This window comes from Macrosteles quadrilineatus, unplaced genomic scaffold (genome assembly GCF_028750875.1).
Source record: "Macrosteles quadrilineatus isolate MER2022 unplaced genomic scaffold, UCM_ALF_1.0 Scaffold_3__2_contigs__length_128488019, whole genome shotgun sequence".
Lineage (NCBI taxonomy): Eukaryota > Metazoa > Arthropoda > Insecta > Hemiptera > Cicadellidae > Macrosteles > Macrosteles quadrilineatus.
Genome location: NW_026542596.1, coordinates 19,599,387 through 19,624,304, shown reverse-complemented (window position 1 = coordinate 19,624,304; position 24,918 = coordinate 19,599,387). Strand labels below are relative to the sequence as shown.

The 24,918-nt window shown below is 38.4% G+C and overlaps 1 protein-coding gene across 1 annotated transcript in view; it reads left to right on the top strand.

Annotated features, from left to right (window-relative positions):
* LOC128988784 (guanine nucleotide exchange factor DBS-like) overlaps nt 1-24,918 on the top strand; it is a 66,743-nt gene that overhangs the window by 27,488 nt on the left and 14,337 nt on the right. Inside the window, exons 2-13 of the mRNA XM_054410414.1 lie at nt 2,580-2,660; nt 3,058-3,172; nt 5,826-5,916; nt 8,859-8,972; nt 9,437-9,553; nt 10,440-10,550; nt 15,270-15,439; nt 16,773-17,007; nt 18,511-18,705; nt 19,283-19,492; nt 20,074-20,325; nt 22,438-22,623. Of these exons, the coding sequence (XP_054266389.1) occupies nt 2,580-2,660; nt 3,058-3,172; nt 5,826-5,916; nt 8,859-8,972; nt 9,437-9,553; nt 10,440-10,550; nt 15,270-15,439; nt 16,773-17,007; nt 18,511-18,705; nt 19,283-19,492; nt 20,074-20,325; nt 22,438-22,623 (1,877 nt within the window). The remainder of the gene's footprint in view (nt 1-2,579; nt 2,661-3,057; nt 3,173-5,825; nt 5,917-8,858; nt 8,973-9,436; nt 9,554-10,439; nt 10,551-15,269; nt 15,440-16,772; nt 17,008-18,510; nt 18,706-19,282; nt 19,493-20,073; nt 20,326-22,437; nt 22,624-24,918) is intronic.

Sequence of the window (24,918 nt, the reverse complement as noted above, 5' to 3'; positions counted from 1 at the left end):
TCACCTGATTTTGATAGAGAAATAGAGATTCATGCGGGTGACTCATCAGCGCTGCTTGTCGTGACAGGCTTTGTTTGGTTCTGTCTGTACTGTAGTCTGGGTCATTACATATATTGACATTATTGACAACAAATTGCTATGTGCGTGTTGCGCCCTTAATGTACAGCTATTATTTGAGCCATAGGCCTAAATTTATTATTAATCGTTTAATGTTGCTAGGCCTAAAAGTGAGAATGAGCTAAGGTAACAAATTTAACATTTAAGGTTACCGTACCGTACCTAAATTTAAAAACATTTCGATGAACTAGCAGAAAACGAACCGCCTAGCGGATCCTGACCTAGATATTAAAATAGTTGTGTATCATGGAACTTAAATACCGTACTGTAATAAATCAAATCACTAAAAAAATTCAGAAGATGAACAATGCAGTGCTGGATTTAGGGTCCTACCGTACTTGCGGCCTTAGGCCAAATTACTTGAGCGGCCCTCTCCCTGTGGTGGAAATTCCTTGCGATCGCGGAAGTAATCGTGAATATCTCCTATGCATCAAGGGGGCATCATCGACACCCAAGATCGTGGATGTAATCGTAGGCATCTCTCCTAAATCATGTCAAAGCCATCATAGGTATCTGTGACCGCGGCAAAATCATGAACATTCCCCCCGGGCTGCAACAAAGCTGCATCATCTTTGACACTCGTCGACACTTCGGCAAAATCGTGATCATATCCCGTGAGCTGTAACTTTAAGGACATCATCACCGTCAGCAGTAAAATCGTGAACATCTCCCACGGGTCGCAATCACAACATTATCATTGACACCCGCAACCGTTGTGAAATTTTGAACATCTCCCGCGGGACGCAATCTTGGGGACATCATTGACACTCGTGTCAGCGGATAAATCTTGAATGTCTCCCGCGGGCTCCGATCATGATGACTCATCACCATCACCTGTGACTGCGGCTAAAATCGTAAACGTGTCCCACAGGCCGCAATCACGGGGACATCATTATCGTCACCTGCAATCGGCGAACTGATGGTTTAAAAAATGATTTTTTAATATAAAAAATGTTTTTTCAATCCTCTGCGGCCCCATTTTGCTTGCGGGCCTAGTGGTATATCCGGCACTGGAACAATGTAGGTAGTATGTACTCTGTTCTCACCCCAGAGTTTTTATCGTAGTCTACAGACGAACAGTTGAATGTTAAATTAACAGAACTAGCTGCTGAATATAACAAGGATTTCACTTAAGATTTTCCTCACTGTGTTAATAATAACCATTGATGAAAACTAACCGAATTAATTATTTATAAAATGTGTTATAAATTAAATATCAAACCTCCCTTATATAAAACATTTTAATACGTATAAAAATTAGATATATTGATTTTATTTTAACACTATTTATTAAGGCCTACAACCACTGATATTGATAAATCTATATATATAAAAGAGGATGTTTGTATATATATTTGTTTGTTTGTTTGTTTGGGGGTGATAAACTCGGACACCGCTGAACCGATTGCCACGAAACTTGGTACATACGTGTAGAATGTCATGGAATAGGTTTATACACCATCAATTTCGTGATCCGTCCAATAGGCTCCGCCCCAGTGGCTCTGGAGTTTCCCATGTTAACCTTATGAGAAATGGAATTAATGAATCTTAACAGCTGTTTCAATTAAACAAGTTGGTTCTGTTCTATGATGTTCAATAGCATTAAAGTTACAAGGATTACCAACAGGGTGCAGCACTATTATTTCTTTTACATTTATGACAACAGCTAATTTGCAACCAAAAAGGTGAGTGAGCGTAGCGAACGAGCTAACCTGAAGGCAAGTGAGCGTAGCGAACGAGCTAACCTGAAGGCAAGTGAGCGCAGCGAACGAGCTCCAACCTAAAGTTGAGTGAGCGTAGCGAACGAGCTCCAACCTAAAGGTGAGTGAGCGTAGCGAACGAACTTCAACCAGGACGTGATTGAGCCATGCGAACGAGATCATCTTGAAAATTAAGAAGTTAAACGGGGCAAAGCCCGCGGGTTACAGCTAGTATTATATAATGATGTAGTGATGTAACTTTATCATAATGATGTAGTGATGTAACTTTATCATCAAACCATAACTGAATTACTTACTTAACACATCATTTTATGAAACATTACCCATAATTTATTTACTACTCAATTTATGATAAAACAACTGTTTGATCACTGTACACAGTTGTTAAAAAAATAAATAAAAAAAAAACGCTGGGGGAGGGTGTTTGATTATGTTGTATCGGTGGTCTATAAATAACTCACGGGAGGGGGCCCAAAAAATAAAATTTTTGCTGGGGGGCCCGAAAAAATCTGTTATGCGCCACTGTTTTGAAGATATTAAAACAAAAGGAATAAGTTATGGATCGTGAAGGAAAACAAAGATATCGATAGCCTAATCGAAAATAATCATCGATATTAATGAATGTTCCCTTAAACAAGAAAGTATTTTTTCTTTTTGTAATGTTTATTACTGTTGTGTTGTGTAATGTTTATGTAACTGTTATCATATATAATGTGTTGTTAATATAAAATATTTTTGCAGTGGAAGCAACATCGGAAGAGAACGACATTTCTGTGAGTGAGGTGGCCGATTTGCTTCATCAGCAGTATGTCATAATAACAGGTAACAACACTGCAATCAAAGCTCAACTTTTTCATCAACATGCCTATTTAAATGTCAGGAAAAAATCCCTAGCATATCATTAACTTAGTTGGCACTAAAATGCATTTGTTAGCCTACCAAAAACCAATTAGGTTATTCATGAGGGAAACTAAAACACCTTGATGAGGCAAATTTTGCAGTTTAGTTGAAACAGTTTTAAAAATACTCTTTGAAAATAACCATCCCAAATTTCCAAAATCTGATCTACAGACATTTAACCTTAAGTTAGTAGGTAGGCCTACTTAAACTTTTTAATATTCTCATTTCATGTTTTAACATTTTCAGTTGTTGTGTTTGTCAGTTTGTTTAGTTTATTTATACTTTGTCTTGAGTTGACTGTAAGTTTGATGTTTTCCAGGAGGCAAATCACCAGAAGGGTTTCCCTTGATCACACTTCCTGATCAGGGTAACTTTGCCAATCTGAACGATGCCGATTATCAAAAGCTCGTGTTGTATCTGACTTCTGTGCCTTCGTAAGTTACTATTGCGTTGTAGCTTGCGCTCACCAGCTTGTTGTTATGTCGTTTCAAGCACCGATAATGCACCAGGCACTTAAACCTTAGGTTAGGCAGACTCGGCTTACATACAACGTCATGAGGTTATCTGTAAAGTAAAGTTCTTTATTTTTTGGTATTAAGTGGCACCATGGCACTTTTGATTTACGTTTTAGGTAGTTGAAAATATATTTTTAAAGAACCTATATACAGCACTAAGCTGTTATTTATTACAGTTTTAAATTGTGAGACACCTTATTTCATTAAGTGTGATTGATCACTAGGCCTAATTAGAAATCGTTATTTAACATTGATCATATTATGTGAAATAGGCTTTGTCTGCTATATAATCAATTCTAATATTCCAAAAAATAAAATCTACACTACACATAGGTAACAGTCATAAACCCTTATAATGATAATCCTAGCAAAAGGACCAGTTGGTCTTACTCAGCAGTACTCACCCCATCCTACACATTCATATTTGAATATATTAATTAGGAAAGGTTAAATATTCCGTATTTACACCCTCATTTAGAGTAGCGATACTCAATTATCAAAGTTTGAACATGACTGCAAAACTATAATACTTTAATACTTTTCATTGAAATGGTGAGCATACAAAAGTAGGTAATTCAACCCAAGTATGAATGGAGTTGAGTGTAGGATGAGTGGCGCGATCTTGCAGTCTTGTTAGTGACTAATGCCAACATACAGCTAATGGCAACTAAGGGACCTACAGTTTATAGTGGAATCCGAACCACATTTTTGCCTTGGGATTAAGGAATTGGACTAATTATCAGGATAGTACTGCGGATCGTCGTATTACTCACTAGTGCGGAGGTTAAATTCTTACCCACACCAGGGAGTATCACATCAAATTATAAGACACTTAGCTGTTTTTTCAAGCTTAGTTCATCTGTTGTAGCTGCTTTATTTTATTTTATTTCTCGTAGAAAAAAATTCAGTCTTCAAAAAAACCAAACCTTTTCTTGTGTGTTTTACAGTAATTTTTTATAACTACCATTTGCTCTTTAAGGAGGCCTTAGTCACTAACAACTACAAGATCGCACCACTCGTCCTTCACTCATCTTTGGGTTAAAATATGCACATAGTGGCATAGTGGCGTCCCCATCTTAAATAATTGATAATTTGATAAATATGAGCAACTGTTTCTGTACTATTTGCTATTAATTATTCCATTTTTTACCAACCAATGTAGTAGAGAATGGAAAAGTTTGAGTAAATTATGAATTTCAAACTTTAAACAGGCGCTGTTCCTCATGATTTGATCAATAGTTACTCCTACATGATAGCTGCTAAATTACAGTATTGCTACCGCTTGATGTTATGATGTAAACATTTCTTTAAATTCAGGAGATAACCTCGTACTATATTTGGTGTTTGCTCCTTAAACCTTCTTTTAGTACGTTTGATCCACAACGATTTACTGCTTGTTATTTGATGTAGCTTTATCTTAACCACAATAGATTGCTAAGACACTTATAGCAGTGTTTGTTTAATAGAGAAACTTGTCGGGTAAATAATAACGCTCATATAATAGGTAAAATGTAAATTTATACTTTCTCTAGTTCTTTTTAAATTTTTTATTTACCATTAATTAGATAATTTTACTTTATCTTTTTGGTTAGTATAATTTATTTGGTTTACTTACAACTACACCTAACCAAACCCCTTAAAAGCATATCTTGACAGCTGTAAGAGTAACACATCAAATTTAATTTTACTCCAAGTTAACGATGGATTATGTACTAAGATTAATTGTATTGCAAATGCTGCTGCTTCCAAATTTATTGTTTTTGTTGTTTCCCCTCGCTTCATTCAACTATTTGTAATCGTCTTAGTATTTAAGAGAGACCCAACTGAATAATTTCAGTTTAACTTGAACTCATGTTACACTACCATGAGAAAATCTTCCACCAAGCCTATCAAGAGAGCAATATTGCTATCAATATAATAATTGGAGTTCCTGTTATCATTGCTATGTAACTTATCAGCATTGACATTGATTTTGTCTTTGTTTAAAATGCACTGATTTTTGCATGGTAGGTATAACTTAAAATATCAACTTGACGAAGCGATAAATATTTTTCAAATATACCCTACAAGTTTTTTCACCAGTTTTTGGAAAACAAATTCAGCAGTGCAGGTATATTCAGTTAATAGTTTGAACTGGACAATCTACAAATGAAAATGATTTTGATAAATTTGAAAAATCTAAATTACTCTAAAAAATTATTTAGTATTTTTTTTTTCAAAATTTTCAAATTGTAACTGCCAAATGAAAAATTATTGTTGTTTCTAACAAAGAAAACACCATTACAGAACATGCAGAAATATTTTGAAAATCTTTGTTGGCTACTTATTTCTAATAATAAGACAGTAAGTTAATCTAATCTAATACAACTTGACATTTTTTTAAAGTACTAACGAACAACAAATTTCTTTGAAATAATTTAAGTGAGCCGTTGTAATAAGTTAAACTAATAATCTAAAGTACTATTAAAACAAAATTTTTCTTGAGCCATTTTTATCTCAACCATTCTACAACCTGAATCTAATAATCTGCTCATTTGCTAAGTTTTGTTGAGAGTTGTGTGTTCTTCCTCAGAATGCAAGAAGCTGACATGGGCTTTGTGCTGGTGGTTGATCGGAGAAACGACAAGTGGAGTTCTGTTAAGACTACTTTACTCAAGATATCAGTAAGTATAAAGAGGTTATAGGCCTGCAGGGTGTTTAAAAAAGAATCATCCGATTTAGTTGGTTTATAATTTGAAAACTAATAATTATACGAGGCATGTTTTGTAAGTAAGTATCGTTTTAAAATAAAACAAAAACGAGTATACTTATTGTCATGATTATATTTTTATTTGAAAGCCAGTATCTTAATCTACTTTTTGACATAGAGTCCTTCAATATTAAGGCATTTATGATATCGTTCCACGAGCTTTTGCATTCCTTTCTCCAAGAATTCTGCCGCCTGACTGGATGACCACTATGCCACTGCTGTTTTGACCTCATCATCGTTGTCTAGGCGCTGACCACTAAGATGTTGACTCTGGCGTAACATAAGACACACATGTTTCATTGCCTGTAACAATTTGATGTAACAAATCATCTCCTTTCTCATCATAGCACTCAATCATAGCACTAAAAATGGTGTTATACCGTGAACAAATAAACAAATAAATAAATAAATAAATCAAAGTCAATGCACTGTCTAGACGCTTTTTTGTGCACCTCAGTCAACATTTTCGGCACCTAGCGTGAGCAGAATTTTCGGTACTAAATTTTTCAGTCACAATATCATAAATGACACTACTCGAAACTAAATTAAACTCATCAGATAATGATGAGATCTTAAACCATCTGTTCTCTCTCACTTTTCATCGAGTTTACGCACCAAATCATCAGTAATGACAGATGGCCGCCCCGTCTGTTGCTCCTCATGAACATTGGTGCGGCCGTCCCTTTAAAAACCCTACCCACTTGTGTACCATTACGTCACTCATAATGTCCTTGCCATACACTTAACTAATCTGTCGATGAATTTCAATGGCTTTCACACCATTAGCACTTAAATAAAAATCAAATTACAGCGCACACTTCATAGTTGGCGGCAGTCTCAATTGGCGGCACCATTTTGAATGCTCGAAACCGGACGTAAACACGGCCAATTGTTGCCAAATTTCCGGCGCAGGCTTGCCAATAGATGCACATACACAGCGAAAATGTCCAAAATGCCAATCGCAGGGCTGGAACGGAGAAATTTATAAACGGTACTTACTTAAAAAATATGCCTCGTGTATATTAAAGAGTAACTAATAACGTTTTTTTACATATTATTTACAGCTGCTAAATATGGACCCTTATGATGCACAGCATATGTGCAACTTGCATACAAATTTTGTTAGGTAGAAAAAAGTTATGAAAACAATTGAAAATTTGAAAATAGGCCTAAATGCAAAATTTTGAAAGTAGGGTGCTTTTTTGGGGTGAAGGGGTGTTATATTCGGAAAACGCCTAAGAGTGTCTTGTGGAAAATTTAATTGCTGACCATGAAAATTCTTTCAAATCTTTTCTAGGTCTTACCAACCACGTTAGTTTAGTTCTAGTTTATAGCCTTTAAAAAAAAAACTTTTATTTTGTTGTTTTCAGATGTTTGCCATTTTGGGGGTGTTGGAAAGTTTGATTAAATGGGACTTTTGTATATTTTCTGGATAATTCAAGGTGACGTTCCACACCCTTTTCAAATTTCAAGGTTCTAGCATGTTTGTAAACGGTTCAGATGAGCATATCAAAATCTCATTCTCATTCTCATATTTCCCCTAAGTATATCATAGGGGGTAAATTCAAAATTTCGGGGCGTTTATTGCATATGCAATTTTAACAACTACTGAGCTGAGCGTTGGCCACTAGAAAATTGTTCAGGGGGTGGATGGACCTACTGGGGTATCAAGAAAAAGTTGGCCATGGGGCAGGGGCCCTTTTCTGGAAAATTTGTTTAAATGAAGTGCTGAAAAACAAGGTTTTGATGTATTTTTTACTAGCTGTTGTTACAAAAACCAGTTTGGTTACTCGTGTTTTTTCCCTCCAAAACCTCCAATACCGTATGTTAAATAATTTAAAATATTAACGTTCTCCACTTACAAATGCTAGGCCATACATGTAGAATAGTGTTATTTAAATATTTTTAAAACAATAAAATATATTTTGAAAATGAATATGGTATGAAAATGAAGGTTTGTAAAATTAAAAATGTTAACAAGTGTGTAGGTTTTTATAATTCACATTTACATATTTTAATGCCAACTACAGTATTAGCTGACCAAGTCTGCTGTTGTGTAAAGGTTACAGTAACCAGGAAGTAGGCTACTTATCTAGGTTCTCAGTCACTTAGATTGAGTCATAATCACTGTATTGTGAGATACAAATCACTGTGTAATCACTGTTTTGTCAGCCAATCACCATTATGGGTTGTAGTAATTTAATAGCTTTTGAGCATTGTATGTTGTTATGAAATTTGGTAAAATAATAACATTATCTTGGATTTATATTACTAATTTTGGCTGGACTAGTTAGCCTAAGTTAAGACCATCAATGAATGTAAATGTTGAATACAATTTGGTAAAATGGATTTTATTTTATTTTATTGCTGGCTTAAAATATACAGTTCAGTAGCCAATAAAGTTCGGTATTATATAACAAAATTTGTGGGCAAAAACTTTGGATTTTTTTTGCTTTTGTACAAGTTTTCGGTTGAAACAAACAGATGACATAGTTTTGAGATTGAAAACATGTATTGGTTACGTACGACACATGTTTAAGTTGGTACCATTTTTAAATTTCTCTGTTCCAGCGCTGCGATTGGCATTTTGGACATTTTAGACATTGTATGTGCATCTATTGGCAAGCCTGCACCGGAAATTTGGCAACAATCGGCCATATTAACATCCGGTTTTGAGCATTCAAAATGCACAACCCCATTTTACAACCCCATGCTGAAAACCCAGTTCCCGTTATTTACAAAACCAAATACTGTACACCACAGTTAATCTAAGTCTGCACAGCTTTAAGTTTAGCAACAACACTTGGACTGGTTCATTATTATAACATTATTTAAATATGTATTTGTTTTTTGCAGGGATTCTTCCCAGGTATCTTAAATGTGGCTTACGTGATTCGACCCTCAGGATTTTTCCAAAAAGCAATATCTGAAGTTAGCAATAAGTTATTTAAAGAAGAGTTTAAATTCAAAGTAAGTACTCATATCTTACATTTGAAAGCTTACTATTGTAAACAACATGAATAAGATCCGACAGAACATGATGCAAAGTTTCTGAGTTTGTATTAAAATAAATGTTAATTTTTTTAATTTTTGACTGACAATTTCATTCCCGAATGTCATAGAATGCAAAACTAGGTGAAGTTTGAGAACCCTTGTATTAGAAGATCAAATATAGCATCAATAGTAGCACAACTAGTAAAAGCCTCATCCAATTAAGTGATCTTTTCATAAATAACTTATTATAAACAACTAGGCCATATAAATCTATTTCTGTATCCAAAGAGAATGTTAAGATTTAGTTTCCTATAATTGTTGTGATAGGAAGCCAATACGAAAGAGAAAGAGTCTGTCCTAGCATAAGTATCACCACAACAACTTGAGACTATACACAAAACACTTGTATACTATTCTAGTAGTATTTGTTCTGTTTCCAGGTAGTTGTTTGTAGCTGTGTGGAAGAGCTACATCAGTATGTAGACAAAAGTGAACTGACCACTGATCTAGAGGGAACCATGCCTTACAGTCATTCCCACTGGATCCAGCAGCGCATTGTAAGTCCAACTACTCCCATAACCTTTAGTGTTATTTATGGGTTTATTTAATACATAACTTACTAGGGCCTAAGTTGATGGAAGGCTTGCAATCCAAAACTTTCTCCTAAATTTACTTTTTAGTGTAAGTTATACTCAAAGTGTGACTTTACTTAAAAATGTAATGTTTGGTTTTGTAGACTCCAGCAGTACCTACAATACAAACATCTTGATCAATAAATCTTCAAAACCAATGAAACAAAGAGTTCCAGTAGAGAACTTGAAATCTGTGGGGGAAAATTATCAAACAACTTAAACAACAGATTATTTAAAAAAAAGACATAAAATAAATGAAAATTAAATTTTGGTTTTGTGATAAAATTTTCTTCAGTTGTTTTCAGTCCATAGTCTTGTGACTCACTTAAGACTATGTTTTTTTTTGCCTGACCTCACTAAGTACCTAATTGTACTTAGTGTTAAGTAATTGACGCTACTACTATTCTTAATGAATGTGTAAATAAAGATTATTTGTCTATTTGTCTATTTGTCTACCTCCGCAATGCATAATCAAATAAACTAATACTTTGCACACAACAATAAGTTTCAAAAGCAAAACATTTATGACGTTTTACTGTATTTTCTGATATGAGTAAATGGGAGAAATTTTATGGGAAAAACTTAATCCAATGACTCAGACTTGGTGCTTGGATCACTCAAGCTTTTAGGCTACGCTGGGCTCAGCTCGAAAATCGAGCTGCTCGCACATCTTTAATAAAAATACAACCAGGAAGTTTATCCATCAAAACCTGACAACTTGCTGTGTAATACCCTGGAATAATTTGATTTTTTGTAAGTATTTTTCTGAACCTTAGTATTGTTACCTGAACCTTATATTGTTCTCTGTCAGGCGCTGGAGCAGTTCTCTTGCCAAACTCGTGCTGTTTCATTGTCTTTGGATGAGTTTACAAGACGACTCAGAGAGAGCGCAACTGAGCTTGGCGCCGGTGCTACACTTGAGGTGAGTAAACCATTAGCTCCATACATTTGTTGAATGAACATATTTTAACTTTTTATAGTTTACCATCTTCATATTGATAATTTACAGTTTATATCATCAGTAAATCGAATAATAGCATGTGGTAGTATACTATTGTAGTATGTACATGTTAAAGGAAAGTTTAAAACTTGTTAAGCTTTACAAACATATAGAAACCAAATCCTGTTTGAAATCAAAATTCTCAATATAACAAGTCTACTAAATAACCAAGTTTTTTTTCAAGGAACTGATTATTTAGGAAGCATTGCAGTTAGATTAGCCAAAAGAAGTTATCCCCTCACTGTTCTGACTGTAGGTGGCTCATCAGCTGCTAGTGGCCCAGGGTGGAGAGTCTGCCAAGCTCAAGGAGGACATACTGTCTGCAGCCAAGAGTAGTTCTCTCCTCAGTCACTGTTCTGACTGTAGGTAGCTCATCAGCTGCTAGTGGCCCAGGGTGGAGAGTCTGCCAAGCTCAAGGAGGACATACTGTCTGCAGCCAAGAGTAGTTCCCTCCTCAGTTACTGTTCTGACTGTTGGTGGCTCATCAGCTGCCGCTAGTGGCCCAGAGTGGAGAGTCTGCCAAGCTCAAGGAGGACATACTGCCTGCAGCCAAGAGTAGTTCCCTCCTCAGTTACTGTTCTGACTGTTGGTGGCTCATCAGCTGCCGCTAGTGGCCCAGAGTGGAGAGTCTGCCAAGCTCAAGGAGGACATACTGCCTGCAGCCAAGAGTAGTTCCCTCCTCAGTTACTGTTCTGACTGTTGGTGGCTCATCAGCTGCCGCTAGTGGCCCAGAGTGGAGAGTCTGCCAAGCTCAAGGAGGACATACTGTCTGCAGCCAAGAGTAGTTCCCTCCTCAGTTACTGTTCTGACTGTTGGTGGCTCATCAGCTGCTAGTGGCCCAGAGTGGAGAGTCTGCCAAGCTCAAGGAGGACATACTGTCTGCAGCCAAGAGTAGTTCTCTCCTCAGTTACTGTTCTGACTGTTGGTGGCTCATCAGCTGCCGCTAGTGGCCCAGAGTGGAGAGTCTGCCAAGCTCAAGGAGGACATACTGTCTGCAGCCAAGAGTAGTTCCTTCCTCAGTTACTGTTCTGACTGTTGGTGGCTCATCAGCTGCCGCTAGTGGCCCAGAGTGGAGAGTCTGCCAAGCTCAAGGAGGACATACTGTCTGCAGCCAAGAGTAGTTCCTTCCTCAGTTACTGTTCTGACTGTTGGTGGCTCATCAGCTGCCGCTAGTGGCCCAGAGTGGAGAGTCTGCCAAGCTCAAGGAGGACATACTGTCTGCAGCCAAGAGTAGTTCCTTCCTCAGTTACTGTTCTGACTGTTGGTGGCTCATCAGCTGCCGCTAGTGGCCCAGAGTGGAGAGTCTGCCAAGCTCAAGGAGGACATACTGTCTGCAGCCAAGAGTAGTTCTCTCCTCAGTTACTGTTCTGACTGTTGGTGGCTCATCAGCTGCCGCTAGTGGCCCAGAGTGGAGAGTCTGCCAAGCTCAAGGAGGACATACTGTCTGCAGCCAAGAGTAGTTCCTTCCTCAGTTACTGTTCTGACTGTTGGTGGCTCATCAGCTGCCGCTAGTGGCCCAGAGTGGAGAGTCTGCCAAGCTCAAGGAGGACATACTGTCTGCAGCCAAGAGTAGTTCCTTCCTCAGTTACTGTTCTGACTGTTGGTGGCTCATCAGCTGCCGCTAGTGGCCCAGAGTGGAGAGTCTGCCAAGCTCAAGGAGGACATACTGTCTGCAGCCAAGAGTAGTTCTCTCCTCAGTTACTGTTCTGACTGTTGGTGGCTCATCAGCTGCCGCTAGTGGCCCAGAGTGGAGAGTCTGCCAAGCTCAAGGAGGACATACTGTCTGCAGCCAAGAGTAGTTCCTTCCTCAGTTACTGTTCTGACTGTTGGTGGCTCATCAGCTGCCGCTAGTGGCCCAGAGTGGAGAGTCTGCCAAGCTCAAGGAGGACATACTGTCTGCAGCCAAGAGTAGTTCTCTCCTCAGTTACTGTTCTGACTGTTGGTGGCTCATCAGCTGCCGCTAGTGGCCCAGAGTGGAGAGTCTGCCAAGCTCAAGGAGGACATACTGTCTGCAGCCAAGAGTAGTTCCCTCCTCAGTTACTGTTCTGACTGTTGGTGGCTCATCAGCTGCTAGTGGCCCAGAGTGGAGAGTCTGCCAAGCTCAAGGAGGACATACTGTCTGCAGCCAAGAGTAGTTCTCTCCTCAGTTACTGTTCTGACTGTTGGTGGCTCATCAGCTGCCGCTAGTGGCCCAGAGTGGAGAGTCTGCCAAGCTCAAGGAGGACATACTGTCTGCAGCCAAGAGTAGTTCCTTCCTCAGTTACTGTTCTGACTGTAGGTGGCTCATCAGCTGCTGCTAGTGGCCCAGAGTGGAGAGTCTGCCAAGCTCAAGGAGGACATACTGTCTGCTGCCAAGAGTAGTTCCCTCCTCAGTTACTGTTCTGACTGTTGGTGGCTCATCAGCTGCCGCTAGTGGCCCAGAGTGGAGAGTCTGCCAAGCTCAAGGAGGACAACTGTCTGCAGCCAAGAGTAGTTCTCTCCTCAGTTACTGTTCTGACTGTAGGTGGCTCATCAGCTGCTAGTGGCCCAGAGTGGAGAGTCTGCCAAGCTCAAGGAGGACAACTGTCTGAAGCCAAGAGTAGTTCTCTCCTCAGTTACTGTTCTGACTGTAGGTGGCTCATCAGCTGCTGCTAGTAGCCCAGAGTGGAGAGCCTGCCAAGCTCAAGGAGGACATACTGTCTGCAGCCAAGAGTAGTTCTCTCCTCAGTTACTGTTCTGAATGTAGGTGGCTCATCAGCTGCTAGTGGCCCAGTGTGGAGAGTCTGCCAAGTTCAAGGAGGACAACTGTCTGCAGCCAACAGTAGTTCCCTCCTCAGTTACTGTTCTGACTGTAGGTGGCTCATCAGCTGCCGCCAGTAGCCCATAATGGAGAGTCTGCCAAGCTCAAGGAGGACATACTGTCTGCAGCCAAGAGTAGTTCTCTCCTCAGTTACTGTTCTGACTGTAGGTGGCTCATCAGCTGCTAGTGACCCAGAATGGAGAGTATGCTAAGCTCAAGGAGGACATACTGTCTGCAGCCAAGAGTAGTTCTTTCCTCAGTTACTGTTCTGACTGTAGGTGGCTCATCAGCTGCTAGTGGCCCAGAGTGGAGAGTCTGCCAAGCTGAAGGAGGACATACTGTCTGCAGCCAAGAGTAGTTCTCTCATCAGTTACTGTTCTGACTGTAGGTGGCTCATCAGCTGCTAGTGGCCCAGGGTGGAGAGTATGCCAAGGTCATGGAGGACATACTGTTTGCAGCCAAGAGTAGTTCTCTCCTCAGTTACTGTTCTGACTGTAGGTGGCTCATCAGCTGCTAGTGGCCCAGGGTGGAGAGTATGCCAAGCTCAAGGAGGACATACTGTCTGCAGCCAAGAGTAGTTCCCTCCTCAGTTACTGTTCTGACTGTAGGTGGCTCATCAGCTGCTAATGGCCCAGGGTGGAGAGTATGCCAAGCTCAAGGAGGACATACTGTCTGCAGCCAAGAGTAGTTCTCTCATCAGTTACTGTTCTGACTGTAGGTGGCTCATCAGCTGCTAGTGGCCCAGGGTGGAGAGTATGCCAAGCTCAAGGAGGACATACTGTCTGCAGGCAAGAGTAGTTCTCTCATCAGTTACTGTTCTGACTGTAGGTGGCTCATCAGCTGCTAGTGGCCCAGGGTGGAGAGTATGCCATGTCATGGAGGACATACTGTTTGCAGCCAAGAGTAGTTCTCTCCTCAGTTACTGTTCTGACTGTAGGTGGCTCATCAGCTGCTAGTGGCCCAGGGTGGAGAGTATGCCAAGCTCAAGGAGGACATACTGTCTGCAGCCAAGAGTAGTAGTTCTCTCCTCAGTTACTGTTCTGACTGTAGGTGGCTCATCAGCTGCTAGTGGCCCAGGGTTGAGAGTCTGTCAAGCTCAAGGAGGACATACTGTCTGCAGCCAAGAGTAGTTCCCTTGCAGCCACGAGTAGTTCTCTCATCAGTTACTGTTCTGACTATAGGTGGCTCATCAGCTGTTAGTGGCCCAGGGTGGAGAGTCTGCCAAGCTCAAGGAGGACATACTGTCTGCAGCCAAGAGTAGTTCTTTCATCAGTTACTGTTCTGACTGTAGGTGGCTCATCAGCTGCTAGTGGCCCAGGGTGGAGAGTATGCCAAGCTCAAGGAGGACATACTGTCTGCAGCCAAGAGTAGTTCTCTCCTCAGGTACTGTTCTGACTGTAGGTGGCTCATCAGCTGCTAGTGGCCCAGGGTTGAGAGTCTGTCAAGCTCAAGGAGGACATACTGTCTGCAGCCAAGAGTAGTTCCCTTGCAGCCACGAGTAGTTCTCTCATCAGTTACTGTTCTGACTATAGGTGGCTCATCAGCTGCTAGTGGCCCAGGGTGGAGAGTCTGCCAAGCTCAAGGAGGACATACTGTCTGCAGCCAAGAGTAGTTCTCTCATCAGTTACTGTTCTGACTGTAGGTGGCTCATCAGCTGCTAGTGGCCCAGAGTGGAGAGTATGCCAAGCTCAAGGAGGACATACTGTCTGCAGCCAAGAGTAGTTCTCTCCTCAGTTACTGTTCTGACTGTAGGTGGCTCATCAGCTGCTAGTGGCCCAGAGTGGAGAGTATGCCAAGCTCAAGGAGGACATACTGTCTGCAGCCAAGAGATGTTCTCTCATCAGTTACTGTTCTGACTGTAGGTGGCTCATCAGCTGTTAGTGGCCCAGGGTGGAGAGTATGCCAAGCTCAAGGAGGACATACTGTCTGCAGCCAAGCGAGGGGAGACTCTACTGGGAGACATCAGACAGAGACTGCAAGGCACTCCCACTAAGGAGCCTTCCTCTCTAGCTAACATTACAGCGGTGGAGAGGTATGTCTTGGCACTCAGTCATTTATAACTTTTTTTTGTAATTTACAATTAACTTGATCTATGGTTTATTGCATAACTGCTGTGACAGACTTTAAAAGAGAGATATTTTGATTTATTTACCATCCATTTTAAAGCTGTGTAGCTAATCACCAGTCAGATAGAGCATAATGACAGTAAAAAATGTGTGTTAATAGCAAGATGAAGATTGATAGGTTTGATCCCTGGTAATAGTAAAGGTTTGTCATAGGAAGTTGAAATAATTAGATCTATACATAAAATGGCCATGCTGTGGATTAAAAATAATTTCTAAATAGCTATTTTCTTGGTGTGCATTCTTAACTTTTACCCTATTAGAGAGATGATATCAGATCAAGAACTGACTTGAACCATACCATCTCTCTCAATATTTTGGACGAGAAGTTTCATTCACAGTCAGATTTGGCAGGTTGGAAAATGCCACTAACCTCTAACAAAGCTGATACACTTTTGCTAAAGTTTCCTAAAATTTATCCATGACAGACATCTTGCTAATCCTGACTACAATAATTATCAGTTAATTGAGATAGGGACGTAGGTCTGTATTTTAACCCAAATATGAGTGAAGGATGAGTGTAGAATGGAGTGAGACGATCTTTGTAGCTTTGTTAATGACTAAGATCAGCTGTTTCATCAGTCAGGATCATTTATGTAAAGTCCAACGATCAGGGACGCTGTGTCCAGTTTCGAACCATCAAAAAGCTACTAACTTTTCTTAGGATCGTTGAGGACTTTCTGGCTGTTCCTAAAAGCTACTTAAAATAACCTTAAATAATAGCTGTTATAGCTAAAATTTTAATATAGATAAAACAGCTATTATTTAGACATATTGCCAGAAATAGAGAGTTGAACAGGTTACTGCCAAGTATCAAGTTTTTTTTGTTTCATTGTGATTTTTTCTGTGTCTCTAGGCTTTTTAATAGCTGGTGAACTGAGCCAAATGTGCCTGAAAGGTATACAGGAACCCTGACAAACTTCAAGAAATGGTTCCTGGGGTCAAAACTCGTAAAAAATGTCCTATAAACATATGTCCTAAACTCACTCGTTTTCTAGTTATACGTAAAAATATGTTTTTTTTAGGTTTTCAGTGTATCTGTTGAACATTTTGACCAAGGAACATGAACATGTTGAACAAAGGACATTTTTTACCAGTTTTGACCCCAGGAACCATTTTCTGAAGTTTGTCAGGGTTTCCGTGAAACACCCTGTATAGTCAAAAACCCCTAAGAGGAATGGATCAATTACAGTACAAGATTTATTTTACAAGGACCACCCCTTCAACTCAGTTTTGTTGCAGACTACTAGTGCAGCTGGAGGAGACGGAGCGAACGTTTGATGAGTTTTGGCAACAACACTCTGCAAGGCTACATCAGTACCTGGAGCTAAAGAGGTTTGAGCAGGACTTCAAGGATATCCAGGGAGCACTTGATAGACATCTCAAGTCTGTCAGTGAGATGACTGAGGTTGGGGAGACAGTGGACAGAGTGGACATCCTCATCAGGGAGCTGGTGGTCTTTCAGAAGATATGTGTGGTGAGTGACTGGAGGATAAATGAAATTAACATCAAGGTTTTTTATTAATTGTCATTAGCCTCCTGAGCCGTTTGATGTATATCTCTTATATTAATACGTGAGGGCTGTTATCAAATGATTCCTCTCAATTCGTAGTTTTGCATAAAGGTTTTAGAATTTAAAATCTCTTACCCTTAAGAGCACGAGTTGCTCTCAAAGGTCGCATTTTCCCGTAACAATTACATTGAAAACAAATTTAAAAACAAAAACAGCTTTATATAAAAATAAACTGACTTTTTTGGAGTTAATATTGATGTTTCTATAATTTAGGAGGTTATAAACAAATCGAAACAGTTAATCAGTTTTGTTGGAAGAACAGAAAAATTCTAAATTCAAAGGAGAAATATTGAAAACAGGAGGAGGAGACAACCCAACATACTGTCTGCAGCCAAGAGTAGTTCTCTCCTCAGGTACTGTTCTGACTGTAGGTGGCTCATCAGCTGCTAGTGGCCCAGGGTTGAGAGTCTGTCAAGCTCAAGGAGGACATACTGTCTGCAGCCAAGAGTAGTTCCCTTGCAGCCACGAGTAGTTCTCTCATCAGTTACTGTTCTGACTATAACAACAGATTTTAGAATTTAAAATCTCTTACCCTTAAGAGCACGAGTTGCTCTCAAAGGTCGCATTTTCCCGTAACAATTACATTGAAAACAAATGTGAGGAAATCTTATACAGTACTTATGAGAAGAGTAGAAGAGAGGCCCGGTCTCACAGTAAGGAATCCAGGTACACCATCACTTGGGGAGATGAATCATTTTTGCCAGTTATGCTGAGCAACTTATTTTGGAAGTAAAAAAACCATGAACAATATACACATCATGCTGTCACAGTGGTAAAGTAAACCTACCTAAAGTCAAATCAAATAAATACATGCAAGAAATGTTTACTGTTAATAGCTATAAGTCGGGAAACATTTGTAGAAAACACTAAAAAATAAGGCCGGGTCCAAAAAATACAAAAATATTTTTCCAAGCAGCGTTTATTTATTATTTCAAAGTGCTATTAAATAGCGTGAGTATTTCAATTAGTTACATAAGCATTTAGTCGGGTCTTTTAAACTCATCGAAAATTATGACTGTTATTACTGTAGTTTTAAAATAACTTCTGTATAATACCAGTACTTGACAATTGCTCGATTTCGAGCAACAGGTACACTAGTATACCTGATTTTCCGTCTTAGCTCTGACTTGTGACTGTGAACCATGACTAGTAAAATGAACTAGACACAATACCACGTAAGTGTGATAGAGTGTTTCCAACACTGCTGATCTTTTACTCTGGCTAAATCGTTTTATCCCTAAAGATTGAATTTAAAGTATGAGTCTTGTCAAGTTTGGACTATTAAAATTAGTAGTTTATTTATGTTCTAGAGGTGAAAGGTAGAGAAGACTTGCTAGTCCCAACTTTGCTTCTCAAATACAGACATTTTTAATTTCATTGGCTGACTTTTGATTTTTGTCTTCTCAGAGTGAGGTAGAGAGAGCAGAAGAGCTGGTCAGCTGTGGAGAACGTATGTTGCGAGGGAGACACTACCTACACCTGGATTGTGTCGCTCCCAAGTGTGAGGAATTGCAACGGATGAGTGTCACTCTAGCAGACCGTCTGCAGAAGAGGTCGGAGTTCCTGGCAAAGTGTAGAGAGCTGCAGGAGAGCATTGATAAGGTTAGAGCTTTATTTTGCAAGCTAAGCCAGTGTTGTAATAGCTCAGTTAGTGAAAGACATTTGTAACTGAACCTAGTCTCTATCTTAACTATTTGGTAGTAAAAACCTGTATGAATCCTGAGATGGAAGATAAGGGGAAGCTGTATTGTTCGCTTATGAAAGTGAACACAGATTGAGATAAAAAAGCAAGAATAATAGGATAAGTAAGGGGGGTTGAGTTGAGTCATCTAATCCATGGTCAAAGGACAGGACAATTGTCAAGGAGCCTGATTCTAACTATTAATAGCAATTCGTCATGTGAGTATGTTGTAACCCAGGGATTCAGGCGTTACCTTACTCTGAAGACTTACAAAGTACACTAAAAAAACTGTAAATCGAGTAAAAGAAAAGTTAATTCTCTGAGTCAAGTAGAACTGTCTCTACTCTACCTATATGTTTTTCCCCTTAACCACACTTCTTAAGCTTTATGGTCTAGCTATTGACTAATTAAGTAAACATCTCATTGTCTTGCATCATTTAATATTGATTTTTCTCTCTATCTTTGAAGATTGATATCAAGAAAACGTAAATGTTTCAGGCGAATGCTTGGTGTACTCAAGGCATAGACCTGCTGGCGTCGCAGCACACAGAGAAGTGTTCTTGTAGTGCGGAGAGTGCAGAGGCTGCGTTGGCTGAACTCGAGGCGTTCATGTCGTCTGCGTCACAGTTCAAGGTCAGCAGCCCGCGGGAGTTCCACACACTCTTCCAGGACTCCATCACTCCAGAGACGAAGGCTCTGGTCACTCAGGTGAGTGGAAATGCAGATTAGGTTTGCATGTGTATTTTAAAGTGGCAGTGTTCTGTGATAAAAACTATTGCCTCGATATTGCGGTTCAGGGAAATCAGTTCCACAGCAATTTGGATGAACTTATCTGAAGTTCTAAGCAAGCCTTCAATCTCTTCTTGTGTTCTTGGTTAGCCCATTAGCTGATAGCTTGCATTGCTGTTTCATTGTGGTTGACACATAATGATTCAGGTCGTGGAGACATTTCAGGTGATACCTTATTTGAGGACTGATATGACTTATCTTTTTGTTTCTGACTAACACAATATTTGATAGTTCGTTTTGATCAGGGGGTTTAACTTATCTAAAATTACACTTTCCAGTTTCTCCCATGATTTAGAAGGGCATATTAGACGCTCTACCTACATTCAACTCCAAAAGCTGGCTCTAGTATAGTATTAGATAAAACTACAAAGTATGCTTCAAACTTGTCTAACCAACCAATGTTTAAGGACTTAAATCTTCCTAAATTGTATGGTTAAAATTTAAGACATAATACTACTAAATTTCTATATTAATGATAATACTGAATTGTTTCCCTACAGGTATTGCAGAGGATAGCTGATGTGACGACAATGTGTGACAAGCGTGTGAGCAGCTTGAAACGTGTATCACGTCGTCCGCCTCGCCCTGTACAGACTGTGACACCGGAGCCTGCTGTGCCTCTACAGACCCCCACTCCTCTACCTGCCCCACCACCCCCGCCTGACACTCACAAGGCCAAGCGTAACCATGTGCTGACTGAATTGCTGGACACTGAGCGGCTCTATGTGGCGGAACTGGGGTCTATACTGACTGTAAGTTATAACTCTGTGGTTAAAAATAAGAACTGGGCCTTTTCCGTTATTTAAACACAATGATATAATTTATTTTCAAAAATATATAAAAAAACTAATTGCAAATGAACAGTGACTTCCAGCCTTTTTTAAAATTAAAACTTTACAAAGAGTCAAGAGTATTTATTCCATTGATCTATAACAATACAGAAATAGGAACAGTCAAATATTCTTACTAAATGTTAATACATTAAATTAAAATTAATTAAAAACTATGTACAACAGGTTAAAAATTAACATTAAACTCTGACATTTCAAATTCATCAAACGAAGAAAAAGGGTTTTCAACTAGCCAATTTTTTATAGTTGTTTTAAAGTGATTAAATGAGATGAGTTTTGCAGTTTGGGGGAGCCTATTAAAAAACCTAACACAGTTGGCTTTAAAGGATTTACCTGTTTTGGCCAACCTGTGTTGGGGTAAATCCAGTTTAGCCTTGCCTCTCGTGTCATGTGCATGAAAGTGGTCTCGTAAAGGTTTATTAATGTCATGATATTTAGTCTGATAAACAATGGTTTACAGTGTTCCACTTCATCCACTCTACACATGGTTCTCAAGATTTTCTTTTGAATTATGAGAATGTCGTGTACAGCACTGGGGTGACCCCACAAAACTATTCCATGTAAACAAATATGTGATTGGACAAAAGAAAAATAAGATATCCTCAAATACTCATCCCTCACACAATCTCTAAGTTTCCACATTAAAAAAGACACTCTAGAAATTTTCTTACAAATATAAAAGTTTCAAACTAACCCAATATAAAAGTTTTGGCTTTCATATTCCCTTCTTCTCAAAATTCCAGAACCTTTGGAAACCCTTCAGAACCTTGTTTCAAAAATCAAAATCTTTTGGCAAAATAAACTCTTTCACGTTTTGATTAGATATGTGACTATAGCAAAATCTGTTCATTCTCGATACCGACACCAATACCTGAAAAATTTTCTACTATCAATTCTTGACACCAAACTTTTTTTTCGATTTACTAAATTTTCTTTATAAATTGGTTGTACTACACCAACCCCTGTTTTTAAGTCGTTACACAGATTAATTTTGGAGTAGTGGTTAAAGTGAAGAAAAAATAGAGCAGCAATGAAAAAATCAAACCCCAAATCAAGTTTAAACTGAAAACATCATCACTGTTTTCCACAATTATGACAAAATCCTAAACCCTCAGCGGCCTTGGGAACATCTTTCATAACAGCGGCTCAATCCAGAATACCGGCCAGGATCTGGATCCTGTGTGGCAGCACACAGAGAAGTGTTCTTGTATTGCAAAGAGTGCAGAGATTAGGATGGTCCCAGTGCAGGTAGTAGGTCTATTGTCGTGTGATAAGCCTATCTAAATGTTCGTTTTGTGTTATTTATTTATTATGACGTGTGACAGTAATATATTCATATTCAAACATCATTATTCGTCATAAATCATGTACATTGGTGGTACAGTGAATAGTGTCTGAATACTTGAAATAAAAATACTATTTCTATTTATGGGAGGTGGAAAATTCATCAAAAGAATATAATGCTACATTTATCATATGCTCATTTAGAATTTTCTTGAATTTAGATGGATTCGTTTCTTTTTTTATGAATCCAGGGACAAATTTTATAAAATCGTTACCAGCATATGAGGGTTTTTTTAAAATTTTAATTTGTGAGGCTGGACAAACTCCCTTCTCCTCCTAAAATTATAAGAATGCACTGAATTTATTACTTGCTCTGATTCATTTGTTTGGCGATAATAATTGTTTCATAAATATATCGCCCATAATCTGTAAAAATTTTTAATTTCTTAAAATGTTCTTTTGCCGAATCATCTAATGTCTTTTATGTTATTTGTACCCTGACGATGCCGTATTAACGGTGAAACATGTACAGTAGGTTTTTAACCTTTATCAGCAACATTTGGATTACTCGACGAGGTAACTATACTACAATATTATAGTCACCTTACCTCCTCAGATATTGGCAACATTCTGTATATTTCCATCAGTCAATAAAACATCATTGTCTTCAACGAATGCAGCAAAACCCTGAACATCTCCCACTGTCCTATATATTTGTGTTGTTTGTAGGGTTATAAGTATCAGATGTCAGAGGAGGACATGAGGACTCTCCTACCAGCTGGACTGGAGGACAAGGCAGAGGTGTTGTTTGGTAACCTGGAGGAGCTGTACAGGTTCCATGGAGAAGTATTCCTGAAGGACCTGGAGAACTGTATTTCTACCACGGAGCTGGTGGCGTTGTGCTTTACACACAGGGTGAGTCTGACAGCTCAACTATCCGCAGTGTGAACAATTTTGAATTTAGCCTCAGTATGTTTTTTTTTTATATAGCCTAGATCAGACAAAGAGATGATTTGAGGAGTTTAGTCAAAAATTCACTAACTTACTCTTGGTTTGAACTACTCATTTTCTGCAGTAAAGAATTTTATTCAACCAAATAAAACTAGTACTATTCAAATCTAGTAATTAATTTGAAATCTCAAGTGGTAAAAAAGCTTAGAATTTTGATTCTAAGATAACCTTAAATTGTTTTAATCTTAGTTCCTTGTTTAATCGTGCTTTTTAGAAACTTAAGATTAACTTTTAGAACTCTTATCATAATTTGCAAATGGTTTTTGTAAATAGATATGTAAATAAATTAGTTTATTTACCTAATACATTTAAATAACTTCTTGATCAGCATTGTACGTGTTATTCGATTTACGGCAAGTAAATAAAAGAAACATCTTATAACACTTAAAACATATATTTACGCTTATACTGTTACTCACAAGACGGTAAATATACAAAAAAGATGGTAAGTGGTGATCGATTTCGATTGGACACTCCAATCATCATCAGACCCAATAGGCGAATGACAAGAATCTTGAATGTATCTTGAAGTAGGGACGCCATTCAAGATTCTTGTCATTCGCCTATTGGATCTGATGATGATTGGAGTGTCCAATCGAAATCGATCACCACTTACCATCTTTTTTGTATATTTACCGTCTTGTGAGTAACAGTATAAGCGTAAATATATGTTTTAAGTGTTATAAGACGTTTCTTTTATTTACTTTCCGCTAATACATTTAGCCATACAACCCATTATTCATACACAAAGATTCTATACGATTCAATGAGATTTATTGCAGCCATTTAACATAACTTTTTGTATGAGGAATTGTTACATCAGAACTATTATGTACAGTAAATTGAAATGGTATCATAAACCAATCATACACTACAATACATACAATATCTTTTTTATTTTATTGTAACAGAAGGTCGCTTCAGAAAAATATTGATGTTTGGTTTTTTTTTTTCAAAACCTTGAGTTAACCTTAGGTTGGTAATATAAACAAATTACAGGTTTGCTCAGATCAAATAAAATCAAATCAAACATCATTTATTCCATGAATAAAGTATACAAACAGTAATTCCAAACAAAAATGGATCCTCCCCACATAGGCAAAGCCTGTGCGTGGTGAACGAGTTAATCAGTCCATCCATATTCTACAATCTATAATCTAACATAATCTTTAATCTAATTTACAAAAAGGGAAAAACAATTTTACAGGGTAGCCACAGCAGATAACTTAAACATTGGAAATATCTAAAAGGTGTAAAAAAAGAAAAAAAATATAGTAAAAAAAGGTAAAGTAATAATAATAAATATTTTTTCGAATGGGTAGCCTCCGGATTATCGAGATACAATTAAAGTGGTTTAAATACCTGCAATGTCGACAATCCCAAGTGGTTGTGAAACAACTAGTTTCGGCTCATAACGGAGCCATCTTCAGGTTTTCCAAGGACATAATCACTTCTTCCGAAGGTCGTCACAAATAATTTACATACATTTAAAAACATTAAAAAAACACGTAAGACGCATGCCTAGGCCTAGCTTTAACGACGTGACCGGCGGGAGTTTACGTCTAGACATGTTACTTTAAGTCTAGACGTAAACTCCCGCCGGTCACGTCGTTAAAGCTAGGCCTAGGCATGCGTGTTACGTGTTTTTTTAATGTTTTTAAATGTATGTAAATTATTTGTGACGACCTTCGGAAGAAGTGATTATGTCCTTGGAAAACCTGAAGATGGCTCCGTTATGAGCCGAAACTAGTTGTTTCACAACCACTTGGGATTGTCGACATTGCAGGTATTTAAACCACTTTAATAATAAATAAATGACAAAGATTTAAAAAGGGATTTAAATAATACTGTCAAAAATCACTGGGACTTGGAAACCATTCATACAACTTCTACCCACACGTTCACCTTTCATATAAATTTGATGGAAATTTACAGGATCCGCTATGTTTTATCATTTAATGCTCATATCTCCTAAACTGTTACCTATATAAAATTTGATCCATGTTTTGCCTCCTGAGTCAGTGTACCGGTCCGCTACACGTTAGTAATTTTTGTTTAGGCCGGCCAAAAGTATGTGCCAAATGTTAAATGTTTCGTATAAATATAAATACTTCGTGTGGCAGTGTGTGTATGTACAACATGTGGAATGCAATGACCAATGCTTTTAACAGTAATTAACAAGATAGCAAGACAGAAGAT